The sequence below is a fragment of the Myotis nattereri genome, assembly GCF_964212035.1.
Source record: "Myotis nattereri genome assembly, chromosome: 1".
NCBI classification, from domain to species: Eukaryota; Metazoa; Chordata; class Mammalia; order Chiroptera; family Vespertilionidae; genus Myotis; species Myotis nattereri.
The window spans coordinates 65681777-65700458 of record NC_138075.1 but is presented as its reverse complement, the minus strand read 5'-3'; the positions used below and the strand labels follow the sequence as shown (position 1 = coordinate 65700458).

The following is an 18682-nucleotide window of genomic DNA, read 5'->3' as shown; positions in this document are numbered from 1 at the left end:
TCTCTGAGCATTAGGAACCCCCTTTCCTGCTCCTTGAGTCAGAACTAGAGGACTTCTCCTGTTCTTTTTCTGTCCGAGTTAATAATGCTCACTTCCAAGTTACAGGATATGTTAAGTTCAGGCGGGGGTATATTGGAAGAAAAAAATAGTAAACTCACCGCCAGTTCACTGGTACTTTGAATTCTGGTCTTCTTCCCCAATCTGCCTCCTACTATTTATTTTTTGAGTCCTCAAATAGCCACTCCAAGCATTCTGTCCAGGATTTATAGCTGCATTCAGTGGGAGAGACAGGGTGAAGTATGCTTACTCCATCTTATCTGGAACCAAAACCTGGACTACTGTTTTTCATAACAGGCTTTGTAGAACTGACTGATTAAACTATTTGTATAACTTTGATTATAAATTAAAATTTTTAAGTAAATCCTGTAGTAATCTTATCTAGGAAAAAGGAACAGGCAATCTAGTAGAATCACTTTTTTTAAGCATACATATTTTTGGATATTACATGCTTAGGAAAAAAAAAGTGAAGCTCTTAATTGTACTTTGCTTTATTTCTTTAAATCTTAGTTTACCTATAGATTTTTATAAATACTAGGCCTATTATAAATTTATTTTAAAGGAATAAAGAAAGTAGGAATTATCCAAAGCATAAAACAGAGGAAGCAGAGTTGCAGGTAAGTGGCCATAAACTGTTTAGGAACTGAAAAAAAACATGCCATGTTAAGGTGGGTAGACTTTACCTGAGAAAAGGAAGGCCCTGAAATATTTTAGCAAAGGTGGGGGAGTGACATGACCCAACTGATATATTTGAAGGAGCACTCCTGCTGAAGAACATAAAGGTGCACAGAAAATGAATCTTACCGTCTGAATCTAAGGAGTCACATAAAGTTGCAGAACAGTAACGTATGATTCCACATATTGTTGGGGGATATGGGTAAGGGAGGGAGATTTTTTTTAATTTTAATTTTAGAGAGGGAGGAAGAAAGAGAGGGAGAGAGAAACGTCAATGTGAGAGATACATGGATTGGTTGCCTCCCCTAGGTACCCCATCCAGGGTTCTAACCCACAACTGAAATATGTGCCCTGACCGGAAATCAAACCCATGAGCTTTTGGTGCATGGGACAATGCTCCAACCTACTTGAGCCACACCATCCAGGGCAATGGAGGAAGATTTTATAGATACACACAATCACATCATCATATATGTCAGACATGACATATATATGACATATATAATGATATGGTTATATATCAGTGCATATAATCATGTGATTATATAAATGTGTGAATAGGTATATTTATAATATGTATTACATGTTTCTGGAAAAAACGCAAGAAACCAGTAACAATGCTAAACTTTGGAGGAGAAAGAGGGGCTAAGAAAAAGAAACTTACTTTTTACTTTATTCTTCTATTTGAGTTTTAAATTTTTTTGCTGTGAACATTTACAGACTTTAAAAGGTTGTAAACAAAATGGAGGAAGGTCTTATACATGCATAGATAAAAGAAACATATAAGATATTATAATACAAGTATGAATGAACCTAATATTCAGTAGCACTGTTCCTAGCACATAGTAAGCACTCAGACACTGCTATAGATCTCCCCACAAATAAGATATTATAAAGTAAGTTCACAACCCAAAACAGCTTTTTAATTAAGTTACATTAATTTACTATGTATTTTTAAGCATTCGGAAATTTAAAGAGAAGATAAAGAATGGATTTTGAAATGTATATAATTTTTATATTATATTTTTACTATAAAAAGTTCCCATTATTCTTTTCCATTTTTTAAGCACCAAAAAGAATTTATAAAGGAAAAAAGTAAAAGATCCTCTCCTTTCCTGGTACCTCTAATTCCAATACCTAAACATAACCATTCCCAATGACTTCTTGAGTGCTATATGATTCCAGACTTTCTTTGTGCATATAAAAAACATATAAATACATGTGTATGTACATATAAAGACACACATATATACATTACATTCTATTTTAAGGAAATTAATCTCTGCTCCTTAAAATAATCTAGACCTATTCTGGTTCCTATGTGCCATTTTTCTAGGCTCAAATAGAGTAGTGAATAGACAAATCCCCGAGCTAGCAGATATGTTAAATCTCCCAACTAGGTAAATGTTAAAGTGAACATACTGAACAAATAAAGTTCTCAGAGATCTCCTAACACTCTTTAATGAAACCTTATACAGGGCAAGCAAAATTACTTTAAGGGGGGAAATGCACAGGATGAAACAAACAAAAGGGCAGATGATAGATTAAAGGATCAATGAAGAGTTTATTCCTAACCTTTTAGGACCCGTAGTTTGACTACTATGCTCTTCCATAAAAGGAGTTATCAAAGATCGTATAACACTTTTTGATGGAACAGATGATCCTTCACGAGGGCAAGCAACTTTGGAATAACTTTCATAGGCAGCCTTTTATACTGGAAAGAAATTACACATTTCTTACATTCTTATGACTAGGGAAAGGGAGTAGTCGTACTTCACAGCAGCAGCTGGAGACTTCAAGCAGGGAAGGCAGAAGAGGTACAGTTGCTCTTCTGTAATAGTACCCCTTCTTCCCAACTCTCAGAGCTGTGCTCTGCAGTCTCCAAGGCATAAGTAAAACCCAGAATCAATATCTCAGGGTAAAAAAGTCCCTGATATTCCAAATAAAATAACTTCTTTATGGGTCAGTTGTTTTTCTCTGCACTGATATGGGGCAAAACAAATTAATTCCCAACTACTTCTACTGAGAATAAAACTATTTGGTTATCAAACAATGGCATTTACTTTATTATTTCTTGCTATTAATAGGATCCTCCCTTGCTTTTAGAGGATTCTCAACCTGTGGGTCGCGACCATCGGGAAATCACATATAGCATATCAGATTTTTACATTACGATTCATAACAGTAACAAAATTACAGTTATGAAGTAGCAACGAAAATAATTTTATGGCTGGGGGTCACCACAACATGAGGAACTGTATTAAAGGGTCGTGGCATTAGGAAGGTTGAGAACCACTGATAGGATAATTTTTTAAATAATTAAATAAACCTTTAATTAATCACCTTCTCATCCAAAGTAATATTCAAGTTGGTGTTTGAAAGAACACAAGAGATAAGATATGCTGATCATCCACAACATGACATAGAGGGCTAAAATAGCACAGAAAGGCAGGACAACTTTCTAGTCATTCAGTGACTTAAGTAGTGATTTTTTATGTGTGTGAGGGTAAGTGGCTAACACAGTGATGGTGAACCTTTTGAGCTCGGTGTGTCAGCATTCTGAAAAACCCTAACTTAACTTGGGTGCCGTGTCACATATAGAAATTTTTTGATATTTGCAACCATCATAAAACAAAGACTTATATTTTTGATATTTATTTTATATATTTAAATGCCATTTAACAAAGAAAAATCAACCAAAAAAATGAGTGTCATAGGTTCGCCATCACTGGGCTAACACGTGTTATGTTCCAATAGATACACTTTAATGGATTCACAAAATCAACAAAGCTCTCATAGACAAAGCACTGTCTGCAAATACTGATATATCTCCAAATACCGCCCCCCCAAAACCCACAAATTCCCTATCTGTCTGATATTTCATGACTCTATAAAATAAAGAATATTTCCTTCTTCTCCTTCTTTGGTTTTAAAGGAGCCCTGATCTATGAGAGAGACATACTGAAGTATTTCTAGATAATATATGTCTAGGATTTCTTTTTAAATACTCCAGCATGGTAGGGGAAAATGTTAAAGGAGTAAGATTTAGATGCAACAAGACTGAGCAAATGCTAATACTTATTGAAACTGAGTACTATGTGAATGTTCATTATATGATTCTCTATTTTTTATATATTTGAAATTTTTCATGATAAAAAGGGAAAAATCTAATTTAAGATTTGACTATCTCACCTGCAAGATTCTAGACATGTATCAAATTTTGTTAAGATTATAATGAAAATCTAACTTTTTAAAAAGTACCTTCTGCCGAAACCGGTTTGGCTCAGTGGATAGAGCGTCGGCCTGCGGATTGAAATGTCCCAGGTTCGATTCCGGTCAAGGGCATGTACCTGGGTTGCGGGCACATCCCCGGTGGGGGATGTGCAGGAGGCGGCTGGTCGATGTTTCTCTCTCATCGATGTCTCTGACTCTCTATCTCTCTCCCTTCCTCTCTGTAAAAAATCAATAAAATATATATTTAAAAAAAAAAGTACCTTCTGATGGTAGATTCATGAGGTACTGCAGAATTACTAGTGATCAGAGTTAAAATCATAGGACAGAATATTTTTTCCTCTTACACCAGAAAATATATTTTCCTCTTAATAATTTTTATGGTTCTATTTACTAGGGATACTTTAGATAATAATGAATGTAGAAGTACTAGCAAATAGGCCTACAGACAAGTGGTTTAGTTTTAGAAGTGACTAAAATATTCAAATACATCAGTAAAAACCAAGTACAACTTAGGAGTGTAGCTTGAACATTAACTTACCAGACACTGAATAACTGCACAAATTAATAAGCATAACACAAATAAACCTATTTTTCTTGTTCTCCAAAAGCAAAATATTTCCTGTTGCACACACCAAACAAGTCAATCCAAGACTAGTGACGTGGCCATCGGGTGCTAAAATATTCACTGCTAGTATTAGTGGAGAGAAATGGTGCACCTGCATGTAAGGTGCGTAAGGGAAATGAATGTAACACAATTACAGTAATCAGTCATTAGCAAACGTTGTAGTTTATTATTAATAATTATGTGTAACAGGATATTGTAAAAATTAAGTTACGAAATTTTTATTAAAACGTTTCTTACATACCGTTATATTGGCCGGCAGCCTGAAGGCCCCGATCAGCCCTGATCACCGGCCAGACCTAGGGACCCTACCCGTGCACCAGGCCTCTAGTTTTACAATAACATTTATGAAAACACTTTCTAACACAAAATGTTTCAGGTAATTCATTCTCTCTCATCCCTACTCACCATGAAAACAAATTGCCAAAGTCCAATTACTCTAAACAATCAATCTTTCTACTATTACTAGCTAGTGGTAAAATTTCCAAGAGAAATGTGCTCAGTATGTTTATACCAATATGACACTAGAATATTTAATTAATAGTTAGAGAATGTAACTGAGGTTCAGAAAGAAAATAATAAATTATAAATTGTTTGATATCATACAAAACAACTTACCTTGTAGTTTTTTCAACACAGCCACCTCCATTTTCAGAACTTGTTTTGGTTGTTGGGCTGATTCTACCTTCAATGCAACGTTTTCCCTGGTAAGCATGTCCAAGGCATCGTAAATTTCTCCAAAGCCCCCACCCCCAATCTTCCTCAACTGCATAAGAAATAAGAACACACACAAAATTACTAGAAGATTCTAACTGGAAACCAATTAGTCTCTGATATTAAATATAATTTTGCTACTGCTGTTTTATTATAAAGAGATCTTAGCATTATTAAATTAACCATGACATGCCAAGAAGAAATGTCTAGAAATAACATCAGAACCTTTTCCACAAATTTATCCACAAAGAGTTAAAAAATTATTTCAGCCACAAACTATTTTAAAATTTGGTCTACAGCTAGCATTAGAACTGTCACAAAAACAATATCTGAAAGAGATCTAGTTTTACAATAACATTTATGAAAACACTTTCTAACACAAAATGTTTCAGGTAATTCACTCTCTCTCATCCCTACTCACCATGAAAACAAATTGCCAAAGTCCAATGACCAGATTTGTCTCAACAACCAGATTTGTTGTTTTAATTCTAAGGTAATCATTTGAAGGCTTTTTAAACCATGAAATATTTTTGCCAGTTGAAATCTTATCTGGAACCTAACTGAGATGTGTATGTGGGGAGTTTGGGGTAGAAATAGGGCAGCCAGAGCCAAGCCCTCTCCGCAGCATTTACCCTCCTTTCTGAGGCACTGAACAGTCGTCAAAGAGCACACAGAAAACTCCTGTTTTAAACTGGTGTGCATGTTGTTTCTTCAAGCTAGAAACAATATGCAATTAGCCTTCTTCCATTTCCTGAAACTAGGTCTCTCTTTACCACATTATCAAACATCTAGAATGTACTATAATATAGAAAGTCATCACTGGAGGCACAGAGTCCTGAATCCTCACCACCTCAGAGGACTCACCTCAAGTCCCACTCCTTTCTCCACTGGGTCAATACTGATTACTCTATCTAGGCTGATTTCTTTATCTTCTGAATTTCTACAGGAATTATTTGCTTAATCACTTAATAATTTTACTAGGCTTAATTCCTCCTCAGATAACACTTGTATTAACCCTATCCTGCTTCTTTATCTTTTATGTTGATTACTTTTCCAACTTTCCATTGTCAGTGTCCTCGCTCTCTATAGTGAAACTAAGCTTCTTCAAAGAGAAGGCCACTCCATTATTTTTCGTTTTCCCCAAGCAAAACAAAAGTGATAACTATATATACAGGGTGAGGAAAAGTAGTTTGACAGTTGTTCATATGGAAAATAATACAATAATTAATAAATAATAATGCAAGAATAAACTGTGTTTTGTGTACTCACAATTACAAACCTCCTTTTGTCCCACCCTGCATTGCTAAGTAACCATTCATTGCTTTGTATATATAAACCATAATCCTTCTTTATTCTGGTTTGGTGATGATGGGAAGAGATACCAGGAGGAACTCAGGTATGAGTTTAGAATTTAAAAAAAGTTCCAGAACTTAATTTTGGTTAAGTAAATTGCTCTCTGTTGAGTCCTGATTGATACTCAACAGAGAATGTATATATATACACACACATACACATACACATTCATTAAACAAAGCCTAGTGTAACTTAAAAAGCTCATAAAAAGTAATGAGAACATTTTTCTAATTATGGACTGTGAAGAGAGGTGGCTTCATGGTTTTTTTTGTTTGTTTTTTTCCACAAAAAAAAACCTTACCAAATGACAGAACAAAAAAATCTAGGCTGAAGTAAATAATTTTGCTCTTGGTCTATTCTTATAATGTCATCTGAACAACAGTAGAGCATTAATTTTTTTACTGAACTTGACAAAGCCCTAAGACATCAGTGCTCATGAGGGAAAGAGACAGAGAGAGAGTTTAGTGTGATGGGGTAATGCAGATTAGAGAAAGAATAAAGGTAAGGCCTATGACAGATTTTGTTTTTTAAAGACGTCCACAATATTGCCCATCATTTTTACTTCGTCAGTGTGACCCTGCTGCTTCCCCATCAAGAGGTAGAGTCAAGTCCATTTCCCCACCCCCTTAAATTTGTGTGAATCTTGTGACTGCTTTAACTAACAGAACATGGCAAAGTAACACTGCAAAGTTCTTAACCAGCCCTTATAACTTTTGTTAACTTGTATCTCTAGAGCTAGCTACCTCAGAAGTCATAGCCCTGTAAAGAGGCCCTAGAAAAATGAGCCACCAGGTTGGGGAGGGGGGAGGGTGGGGGCGGAGGGTGAGGGAACTAAGGATCCCAAGGTACCAAACAAAACATCTGGAAGTGAATCCTCCAGACCAACCAACCTTGCTAGTACCATATGACTAAGGGACAAACCACCACCCAGGCTAACTCTTCCCAAAGTCCTAATCCACAAAATTGTGAAATGAGTAACTGTTTAAGCCTCTAAATTTGGATGTAGTTTGTTATATAAAAGTAGATAACCAAAATACAATCCTTAACAATGATTTGGCGTCATTCTCTATGTTATTAGCTCTAATTATCAGGAAAGAACAACTATGCCAGGCATAGTTTCATTTGCCACCTTTTGATATGTCTCCTGGCGAACAGCCAATCTTTACTGCAGCCTGTACTCCAAAGCTCTTACCTAAACAACACTCACTCCTTACTTACTTAAAAGATTACCAATTGTTGGAATCTCCCTGCACCAATCCATGATGATGACATGGTCTTTTCCTTACATTTACTTAAGAAATTTTCAGCCGAAACCGGGTTGGCTCAGTGGATAGAGCGTCAGCCTGCGGACTGAAAGGTCCCAGGTTCGATTCCGGTCAAGGGCATGTACCTGGGTTGCGGGCACATCCCCAGTAGGAGATGTGCAGGAGGCAGCTGATCAATGTTTCTCTCTCATCGATGTTTCTAACTCTCTCTATCTCTCTCCCTTCTTCTCTGTAAAAAATCAATAAAATATTTATATATATATATATATGTATATATATATATATATATATAAAAGAAATTTTCAAAGCCTATTGAATTGCCTGATCAAATGTACTCTAAAAACAAAATTTTTATTTCTAGAGATCTTCTTTTTCCAATCTGTTGGTAGATTAAGGAAACCACTAAAATAGTTTTGCTAAACCTGCTAATGGAACAAAATTTTAGGTAAGAAAAGATTGGGTATATTTTGTTTTGGATCTACTTAAATATTCCAAAACGAAAATAGCTCCCTTAAGAGGAGGAGAGGTGGCAGATTTCAAGTCTAGGGCAAAGAAGCCATCAAAAGACTGCTAGAATCATGTTCAAAGAACTGAGACAACCTGAAGGGTGTCCCCTTAGTAAAATGAGACAATTTTAACATCAATAAGGATGAACTAAAACACATTAAATTTGTTTAAATCCATGGCTTCTTAGTTATAATTTTTAAAAATTTCTTAGTTGTAATTTTTAAAATGCTCTTCAGACTATGGTCACTTTCAGACTATGTTAGGGAACCAATTCATTATTTTGAAAATTGATAAATTAAGAAAAAGAATCAAGCGTTTATCCTGTTTTCCTAATAAAATGATATCTCAGATAAACAGTTGATGAGAAATTTCACTTTATAATGTACTTTAAATAATAAATGAAAGAATGCTAGAATATCACCAATTTGCAATCCCTAATGAATTAACAGACCTAGACAATGATGAACCACAGTACTAACACCATAAAAATGATGAGCAATAAGATATTATGCTCCTCCTATTGAAAGTTCACAATACCTTTTATGAGAAAAATGCCATTTCAGATTAGATTTGAACTCATATTTAATCAAACCTCTATGCATAATTAACAATTTACATAAAATACATGACAGAGAAACATGTTAACACCACATGGAAGCAATTGGAAAAATCCAAACCATGGAAAACTGTACAGGCAAATGGCCTAGTTTCTCCAACAAATAAATTGTAAGTAAAAAGAGATAAAGAAAAACCTAAAAATTAAAAAACTTAAATAATATCACCAACAGTAATATCCAGATTTTATTTGGATTTGATTCAAACCATTAAAATTTTTTTCTGATATATTGCCTTGGGCAAGGGAAACAAAAGAAAAAATAAATAAATGGGACTACATCAAACCAAAAAGATTTTGCACAGCAAAGAAAATCTTCAACAAAATGAAAAGAACCCACTGAATGGGAGACCATATTCAGCAATGATACATCTGATAAGGGGTTAATATCCAAAATACCTAAGAAACTCATACAACTTGACACCAAAAAAACAAACAATCCAATTAATAAATGAGCAAAGGACCTGAATAGACACTTCTCCAAAGAGGACATACAGATGACCAATAGAGAAAACATGCTCAATGTCACTAATCATCAGAGAAATGCAAATAACATTCACAATCCACCATGAGATTATCACCTCACACCTGCCAGAATGGCTATCATCAATAAATCAACAAACAAAAAGTGTTGGCGAGGATGTGGAGAAAGGGGAACCCTCATGTATTGTTGGTGGGAATGCAGATTGGTGCAGCCACTAAGGAAAGCAGTATGGAGTTACCTCAAAAATTTAAAAATGGAACTGCCTTATGACCCAGCAATTCCAGTTCTGGGCATATATCCGAAGAAACCCAGCACACTAAGTTCAAAGAATACATGCACCCCTATGTCCACTGCAGCATTATTTACAACAGCCAAGATTTGGAAGCAGCCCAAGTATCCATCAGCAGATGAGTGAATAAAACCGCTGTAGTACATTTACACAATGGAATACTACTTGGCCATAAAAAAGGAAGGAAATCTTACCCTTTGTGACAACATGGATGAACCTGGAGAGCATTATGCTAAGTGAAATAAGGCAGCCAGAGAAAGACAAGTACCATATGATTTCACTCCTATGTGGAATCTAATGAACAAAATCAACTAACAAAATAGAAACAGAGGCATAGATACATGGAACAGACTGACAGCTGTCGGAGGGGAGGAGAGTTTGGGGCCAAGTGAAAAAGATGAAGGGATCAAGCAAAAAATAAAAAACGAAACAAAACAAAAAAGACCTCATAGAAACAGACAACAACATGGTGATTATCAGAAAGAGGGGCTGGATAAAAGTAGAAGAGGGTAAAGGAGAGATAAATGGTGATGAAAGGAGACTTGACTTGGGGTGGTGAACTCACAATGCAATATACAGATGATGTATAATAGAACTGTACATCTGAAACCTATATAATTTTATTAACCAATGTCACCTCAATAAATTTGATAAAATAATAATAGCAATAATAATCTATAAAAAAACAGGGGAATGTGAAAGCTGAAAGGATACTTAATGACATTTAGAAATTACTACTTTTTTAGGTGTAACAATATGATTATGTTTTAAAAAGAAGTCTTTATCTCTCAGAGATATATATAAAAATGCTAAGAGAAAATATATGCTTAAAATATTTTGGGAGGGAGCTTAAAAAGATGAAACAAGATTGATTATAAATTGATGACTGTTTAAGCTGGGGCATGAGTGCATGGAGGTTCACTCTATCAGTGTTGCTATTTTTATGTATACTTACAATTTTTCTTAATAAAGGGTTTTAAAAGAAAAAATAGAGAGTAGTTCATTGTATTATATTTTTAAAATTTTGTTCTTTCCCTAAGTATACTTTTATTTACCTTACTCAAATTGGCTATCAAAGGTTAGAAAAATTTACTGTTATATAAAACTAGAGTAAGAATTAGGGCATAAACCAAACTTAATCATAGATTATAAAAAAACCAACACCTGAAAATAACTGCTTTAGCAAGCAATATATGTATTACTAGAGGCCCAGTACATGAAATTCATGCATGGGAGGAGGGTGGGTCCCTCAGCCCGGCCTGCACCCTCTCTAATCTGGGACCCCTTGGGGGATGTCCGACAGTCGGACATCCTTCTCGCAATCCGGGACTGCTGGTTTCTAACTGCTTGCCTGCCTGCCTGCCTGATCACCCCTAACCACTCTACCTGCCTGCCTGATCGCCCCTAACTGCTTCTGCTTGCCAGCCTGATAGCCCCCTAACTGGTCCCATGCTCGCCTGGCCACCCCCTTACTGCTCTCCTGCTGGCCTGGTCACCCCCTAACTGCCTCTGCTTGCCAGCCTGATTGACCCCTAACTGCCCCCTTGCTGACCTGGTCGCCCCCAACTGCCCCCCTGCCGGCCTAGTTGCCCCCTAACTGCTCCCCTGCCGGCTGGCCTGATCACCCCTAACCACTCTACCTGCCTGCCTGATTGCCCCCTAATTGGTTCCCTACTGGCCTGGTCGCCCCCTAACTGCCCCCCTGCCAGCCTGGTCACCCCCTAACTGCCTCCCTGCCAACCTGGCCGCCCCCTAACTACTCACCTGCTGGCCTGGTCACCCCTTAACTGCCCCCCTGCCAGCCTGGCTGCCCCCTAACTGCTCACCTGCCAGCCTGGCCACCCCCTAACTGCTCACCTGCCGGCCTAGTCACCCCCTAATTGCTCCCTTGCTTGCCTGGTCGCCCCTAACTGCCTCTGCCTCAGCCCCCACCACCATGGCTTTGTCCAGAAGGAAGTTGGACGTCCGGAAGATGTCCAGTCCACCCGGTCTAATTAGCATATTACCCTTTTATTAGTATAGATTCTATAACAAAATGCTACTTTTTTTATCAAGATACCCAAAATTGCCCCCAAGACAATCAATCTACCTCTCCCTCTCTCTCTCATGCATACTCACCACTTTCCATCTTTCTTTGACAAGGATTCCAACACTGAGGATATCTGGCTGCTCTCCTCCTCCACTCATTGCAATTCAATGATATGACAGAAAGGCTACACAGGCATCCAGCTCCCAAGGGTGGTTTCCATTTAACCTAAAACAAAAGAAATAGCATATCAGGGCTAATTAATTAACACAAACATTTCAGCACCAAGTAGCACTACTAATCCTATACATTAATTCTGTTACTTTGTTGGAAAGGAGGAGAACCCACAAACTCAGTTCCAAAATCTGTTCAGTGCATATTTTTAAAAACTACTTATCTTTCCATTACAGATACCAGTGAAATTGCTAGACATTACAAAAACATTACACTACAACACAGAAATAAAACTTACAAATAGCTCAGATTGCAAGACTATAGAGAAAGCATGATGTCAATAGCAGTTGACCCAAACAGACCACTATCCTAAGCACAACATATTGCTAAAGAAAAAGATACAGTAACTATTTTACAACAGCTTATAATTAAACTAGAGGCCCGGTGCACAAATTCATGCACATTGAAAGAAAATTAATTAGAAGAAATATTTTAATATTGCTATTTGCCCTTTCTCTATAATGGAAGTGTCAAATTCACAATCAACAATGACAGATGGAAACACACACGTGCAATTGGCACCAGCAAGAGCTTTATATATATAGATGAACTTGCTTAATTAGACCTGCTTTCTGATTTAGCTAAACTTTTTCAAGCCCAGTGAAGCACCCCAACTTCTCTTTCAGGTAATTGTCAGCAACACAGCAGTAAAATCAACACAGATTATTATTGTAGATCACGCAGGGAGAACAAAGGGTGAAATATTTAACTGTAGCAGTGTTTGACTATATTCTGCGCAGTGAGAAAACCTGAAATCATTTTCAAGTTCCACCATTTCTTACTTCTTTTCAGTTGGGTCAAGTTTCAAAACTTTCTAAATCTCCATTTTCCGGCTAATGAAAAGAAAATAGGAGAAAAAAGAAAAAAGAAAAAAAAAGAAAATAGGATTCTACTGAGTCTCCTATCTACTCCAGGACTTCTGTGAGGATCAAATGAGATGAGGCATGGGAAAACAGTTCACAGACATTTGTTTAAGCTGTAAAATGTTTGCACCTGGCTATAAAGCAAGTCATGTTCTTGGGCTGAAGAAACTCCAGGGAGGCTAGTCACTAGGGAGAGGAAGCTGGGCGTTGCTATGTGACGTCATTACCCATCACCCACAGCGACTGTTTCCGAGCTGTGCTGTGCTGGGCTCTGGGCTGCATTTTGCACCATGGGGTCTCAGCAGCATTGGCTGCGATTTGGTGGGCTGTTGCTCTGGGGTGGTGGCGGGGCCTGTGTCCCACTTGGGGGAAGCCAAGAGTTGCTTTGTCGGTGCCAGGTCCGCAGTGCCATTTCTTTGTAAATGGCCAGTGTGCGTCACAGCAGCTCCTGCGTTAAACATCTGCTTCCTGGTGGTCAGTGCATGTCATAGTGACCAGTTGGATGGTCGGAGAGACACTTAGCATATTAGCCTTTTATACACTGTGTGGCCAGATTATTTATGACCACCTGACATTTGTAGGCAAATTAGCTACAATTTTGCACTGAAGTTGCTAGAGGGCCAGACCATTATAGAGAGGGAAGCAGGTTGTTTACCACAACGGAAGAAGTGATTTTTTTCTGAAGATATAGGTAAACAACACGATTTCATAGCCTTTGAACGTGGGTTATATTTGAACGTGAGTGGCCAGATTATTATGACCACCCCAATAGTATTTTGTTGGGCCACCTTTTGCCTTCAATACTGCGGCATTTCTTCTTGGCATTGACTCCATGAGATGTTGAAAGGTGATGCGAGGAATCTGACACCATGCCTGATGAATAGCACTGTCCAGTTCTGTAAGATTTGATGGTTGTGGAACCAGCTGCCTGACGGCTCTTTTAACTTCGTCCCACAAATGCTCAATTGGATTGAGATCTGGTGATTGTGGGGGCCACCTAAGCAAGGTAAAGTCTCCCTCATGTTCTTGAAATCACTCCTGCACAATATGAGCACCGTGGCATGGTGCATTGTCTTGTTGGAAGAAGCCATCTCCATTGCGATACGCCATCAACATGATGATGAACTTGATCAGCAATGATACTTAGGTATGTTGTGCTATTCAGACGTTGTTCCACACAAATTAAAGGGCCCAAATCATGCCAGGAAAACATGCCCCAAACCAACACACTTACCTCACCAGCTTGAAGGGTTGTACTCATGCATGTGGGGGGCATGCTTTCATGCTGTTTCTGCTAAATTCTCACTCTGCCATCTGCATGATGCAATTGGAAACGTGATTCATCGGACCACATGACTTTTTTTCAATGCTCGACTGCCCAATCCTTATATTCTTGTGTGAATTGGAGACGTTTTATCTTGGTAACTGCAGACAGCAAAGGTGTTCGAACAGGCCTTCGGCTTCCATATCCCATAAGATGCAGTGAACAGCTAATTTGCCTACAAACGTCAGGTGGTCATAATAATCTGGCCACTCAGGATACACACACACACACACACACACACACACACACACATATATATATATCCCACGTTCAAAGGCTGTTAAATTGCATTGTTTACCCATATCTTCAGAAAAAAATCACTTCTACTGTCGTGGTAAACAACCTGCTTTCCTATTTACAATGGTCTGGCCCTTTAGCAACTTCAGCGCGAAATTATAGCTAATTTGCCTACAAACGTCAGGTGGTCATAATAATCTGGCCACTCAGTATATGTATATCTCACATATTTTAAGAGGACAAATCCATTTTGTTTTTTTTTACTTTTCAATAAGTTTAAATCCTTGAGGGGTACAGCATTACACAGATTCTGTGTCCAATGGTCTTGGCAGTAAGGTTGCTTTGGAATTTAGTAAGAACCATGCCACTGTCTCCATGAGCGTGAGTTTCCACAGATTACTCTGTTTTTTTGCTACCAGGGGTCACTGTGTTGTTCTTTGTTTTGTATACATAAGCACATCTCTTACCTAGATAGAATTGTTTCATCTCGAGCTTAGACATCTTCAGAAGAGCTGTGTGCTCCCTCTGGTTCCGGAGATCCCACTCATAGCCAGCAATAATGGCCTTGGACATATTTGTCATTATAGAAGTCCTGTTCCCAGCAGGCCTCCACAGGCTCCAAGATCTATCTCACTTTAAATTACCAGTGGGAAGATCATGGAACAAAGTGGTATCTGGATAAAATCCTTCAGAACACTTAAGTAAATAAAAAAATACACCTGTTCCAATTAGGAAATAAACCCTAGTGAAAAAAGCCCAGAATCCTTTAAGCTACCAAGGTGTACTAGACTTCTTTTAAAAAATATGTATATTTTTATTCATTTCAGAGAGGGAAGAAGAGAGAAAGAGAGATAGAAACATCAATGATGAGAGAGAATCATTGACTGGCTGCCTCCTGCACGCCCCCTACTGGTGATTGAGCCTGCAACCTAGGCATGTGCCCTTTACCAGAATCGAACCTGGGACCCTTCCGTCCACAGGCCAACGCTCTATCCAATGAGCAAAACCGGCTAGGGCTGTACTAGACTTCTAAAATGGCTCCCCATGAACCCCCATCTTGTGCTGCTGATCCTCTCCCCTGAATGTGGATGGATCTAGTCACTTGCTTCTAATGATAGAATACAGTAAGTGATAGGATGTCACTTCCCAGATGTACTACAGAAGACTGTGACATCTACCTTGCTCACATTCTCTTTTTTTGACTCTTCCTACTTGCTTGATCTTCTGATGAAGCAAGCGAGCTGCCAAGGAAAGGCCACATGGCAAAGGACTGAGGGCAGCCCCTGCTAGCAGTATTGATTCCACTTTTAATAGGTACCAACATCTAGCAGGGAACCGAGGCCCTCCGTCCACCCACCCATAAGGAATTGAATCAATCCAAAAATCATCAGAGTTAGCTTAGAAATGGATCCTTACCCAGTTGAGCCTTGTGATGACTACAGCCTACCTTTATTGCAGCCTGTGACTGTCCCTGAAACAGACTATCTAGATGAGTCAAATCATGCCCCACAGACACTGTGAAATTAAGAAATGTTGTTTTAAAACTTGGGTAATTTGTTCTGCAGTTATGCAGCAATAGATAACTAATACACCACCAGGCTTTTTGGTATCTCAAACTTGTACCTGAAGCACAGATTCTTTTTTATTCCACATCACAAATTATATCTGAAAAATTAATGTAATTTGGCTATAGCACCAATGCTATCAAATAATTATTTAGGACTCATTTTTTCAGTAATGCTAATAACTTAAAAATAATCTATCTTGGCCGTAACCGGTTTGGCTCAGTGGATAGAGCGTCGGCCTGCGGACTGAAGGGTCCCAGGTTCGATTCCGGTCAAGGGCATATACCTTGGTTGTGGGCATATCCCCAGTAGGGGATGTGCAGGAGGCAGCTGATCGATGTTTCTAACTCTCTATCCCTCTCCCTTCCTCTCTGTAAAAAAATCAATAAAATATATTTTAAAAAAAAATAATCTATCTTGGTGTAAAAATGGAGATACTAAAAGAGAGAAATTAAATAAATTCTTCCTTGGAAATATCATCAATGACCTAAAATAAGGAGTAAAGAGCATGCTAATGAATTCAGATAATGATGCTAAATCTGGAGGTGTTGACAAAACAGAACCAAAGAAGATCAAAATATGGACAGAACATACTAAATGGATATTCAACTTGTAAAATAACATGTGGTGAAAATCATTTAAAACATTTGTTAAGTAGAAAAAGATTGAGAAGGAAGTAACTGGCAAATTAAATAAGTAAACAATGACAATCCATGAAGATGAAGACCATATTATAATCATTATATTCTCTACCAAGATAAAAATTTATGAAATTTGCATTTTATCAATAGATAGATATTTGGTGAAGTTAATCAGCTAAAAATGAGACAGCAAACTGTACATAATTTAAAAGTCATATAGATGCACATATACAAATGTAGCAAAAAGATGAGAGAAAATGAGAAATAAATAGAGAACGAAACTAAAAATAAGAAGCGTAAAAGGCAAATGGATAAAAAGGCAAATTGTATAAGAATTCCAAAAACATAAACCAAAGTAAACCGCACTTAATGAAGAGAACTCCTTATAAGAGTATTATTTGAGCCCTAGCCGGTTTGGCTCAGTGGATAGAGCGTTGGCCTGTGGACTGAAGGGTCCCAGGTTCAATTCTGGCCAAAGGCACATGCCTGGGTTACGGCTTGATCCCCAGTAGGGAGCATGCAGGAGGCAGCCTACCAATGATTCTCTCATCATTGATGTTTCTATCTCTCTATCCCTCTCCCTTCCTCTCTAAAATCATTAAAAATATATTTTAAAAAAAAGAGTATTATTTGAGAAAATAATGTAACACTGCAGTGTGCTTACTGTCTCTAACTCCAAGAACTCACCCACAAAATACAGATTAAGACCTGACTACCTAGACCTGTGGTTGGCAAACTGCGGCTCGCGAGCCACATGCGGCTCTTTGGCCCCTTGAGTGTGGTTCTTCCACAAAATACCACGTGCGGGCGCGCACGTACAGTGCGATTGAAACTTCGTAGCCCATGCACAGAAGTCGGTATTTTGTGGAAGAGCCAGTATTTTGTGGAAGAGCCACACTCAAGGGGGCAAAGAGCCGCATGTGGCTCGCGAGCAGTGGTTTGCCAAGCCGCAGTTTGCCGACCACTAACCTAGACTCAAATCCTGGCTGTGTAAACTAGAGCCCATTACTTAATGTCTCTCTGCCTCAAATTCCTCATCTATTAAAAAAGGAATAAGAACAATGGCTACCTAAGGATTGAAAGTGATATAGAATAGCAGTCGCCAACTTTTCAGACCTCACGGACCACCAGTGGTCCACGAACCACTGGTTGGCAACCGCTGATATAGGATATTTGAAAAGTGTTAAACATAGTGCCTAGCACATTGTCTATCCTCAATGAATGGTAGTTCCCCATTTTGCAAGCTTTTTAACCAATAGAAGGGAAAACAATCACATTTACAGACAGTCCAAAACAGTCCCTATACTGCTTGAGTGTTGATAAAAGGAAATTATCATGTTTGCATGAAGGCCTAGCATTTAAACCTATTATACAACTACTAGAGGCCTAGTGCACAAATTTGTGCACAGGTGGGGTCCGGCCAGCCCTGATGGGGGCTGATCGGGGGCAGGGCCAGCTGGGGGAAGGAGCCGAGAGTGGTAGGCCAGCTGGCCCCACCCCTGATGGGGGGGCGATTTGGGGCAGGGCCAGCAGGAGGAGGGGCCACCGGCCATTGGTTGGCCGGCCCCGCCCCCTGGTCAAACTCCCAGTCAAGGGGACAATTTGCATATTAGCCTTTTATTATATAAGACTAGAGGGCCAATGCATGAAAATTCATGCAAGAGCAGGCCTTCCTTCCCCCGGCTGCCGACACCGGCTTCGCTCCAGCACCTGGGACCCGGGCTGGCTTTGTTACAAATGTAACAAAAAGATGAGAGAAAAATGAGAAATAAACAGAGAATGAAACTAAGAGTAAGTGTAAAAGGCAAATGGATAAAAAAATTATATAAGAATTCCATAAACATAAACCAAAGTAAACCGCACTTAATGAAGAGAACTCCCTATAAGAGTTCTCTCCAGCACCCGGGACCCAGGTTGGCTTCCCTCTGGCCGCCCACAGGCACCCAGGACCCGGGATGGCTTCCCTCTGGCTGCCCACA

The 18682-nt window shown here is 38.6% G+C and overlaps 1 protein-coding gene and 1 pseudogene across 2 annotated transcripts in view; both read right to left on the bottom strand.

The window, feature by feature from the left end:
- The window catches only part of TTBK2 (tau tubulin kinase 2), a 128981-nt gene that overhangs the window by 95016 nt on the left and 15283 nt on the right, over nucleotides 1-18682 (bottom strand). The window contains exons 2-3 of the mRNA XM_081112687.1: nucleotides 11932-12067; nucleotides 5207-5354 (exon numbers count right to left, since the gene is read on the bottom strand). Of these exons, the coding sequence (XP_080968813.1) occupies nucleotides 5207-5354; nucleotides 11932-12000 (217 nt within the window). The 5' untranslated portion in view covers nucleotides 12001-12067. The remainder of the gene's footprint in view (nucleotides 1-5206; nucleotides 5355-11931; nucleotides 12068-18682) is intronic.
- On the bottom strand, nucleotides 14774-15098 carry LOC308516986 (large ribosomal subunit protein eL33-like; annotated as a pseudogene). The gene has a single exon. The product of its transcript is annotated as a large ribosomal subunit protein eL33-like (transcript).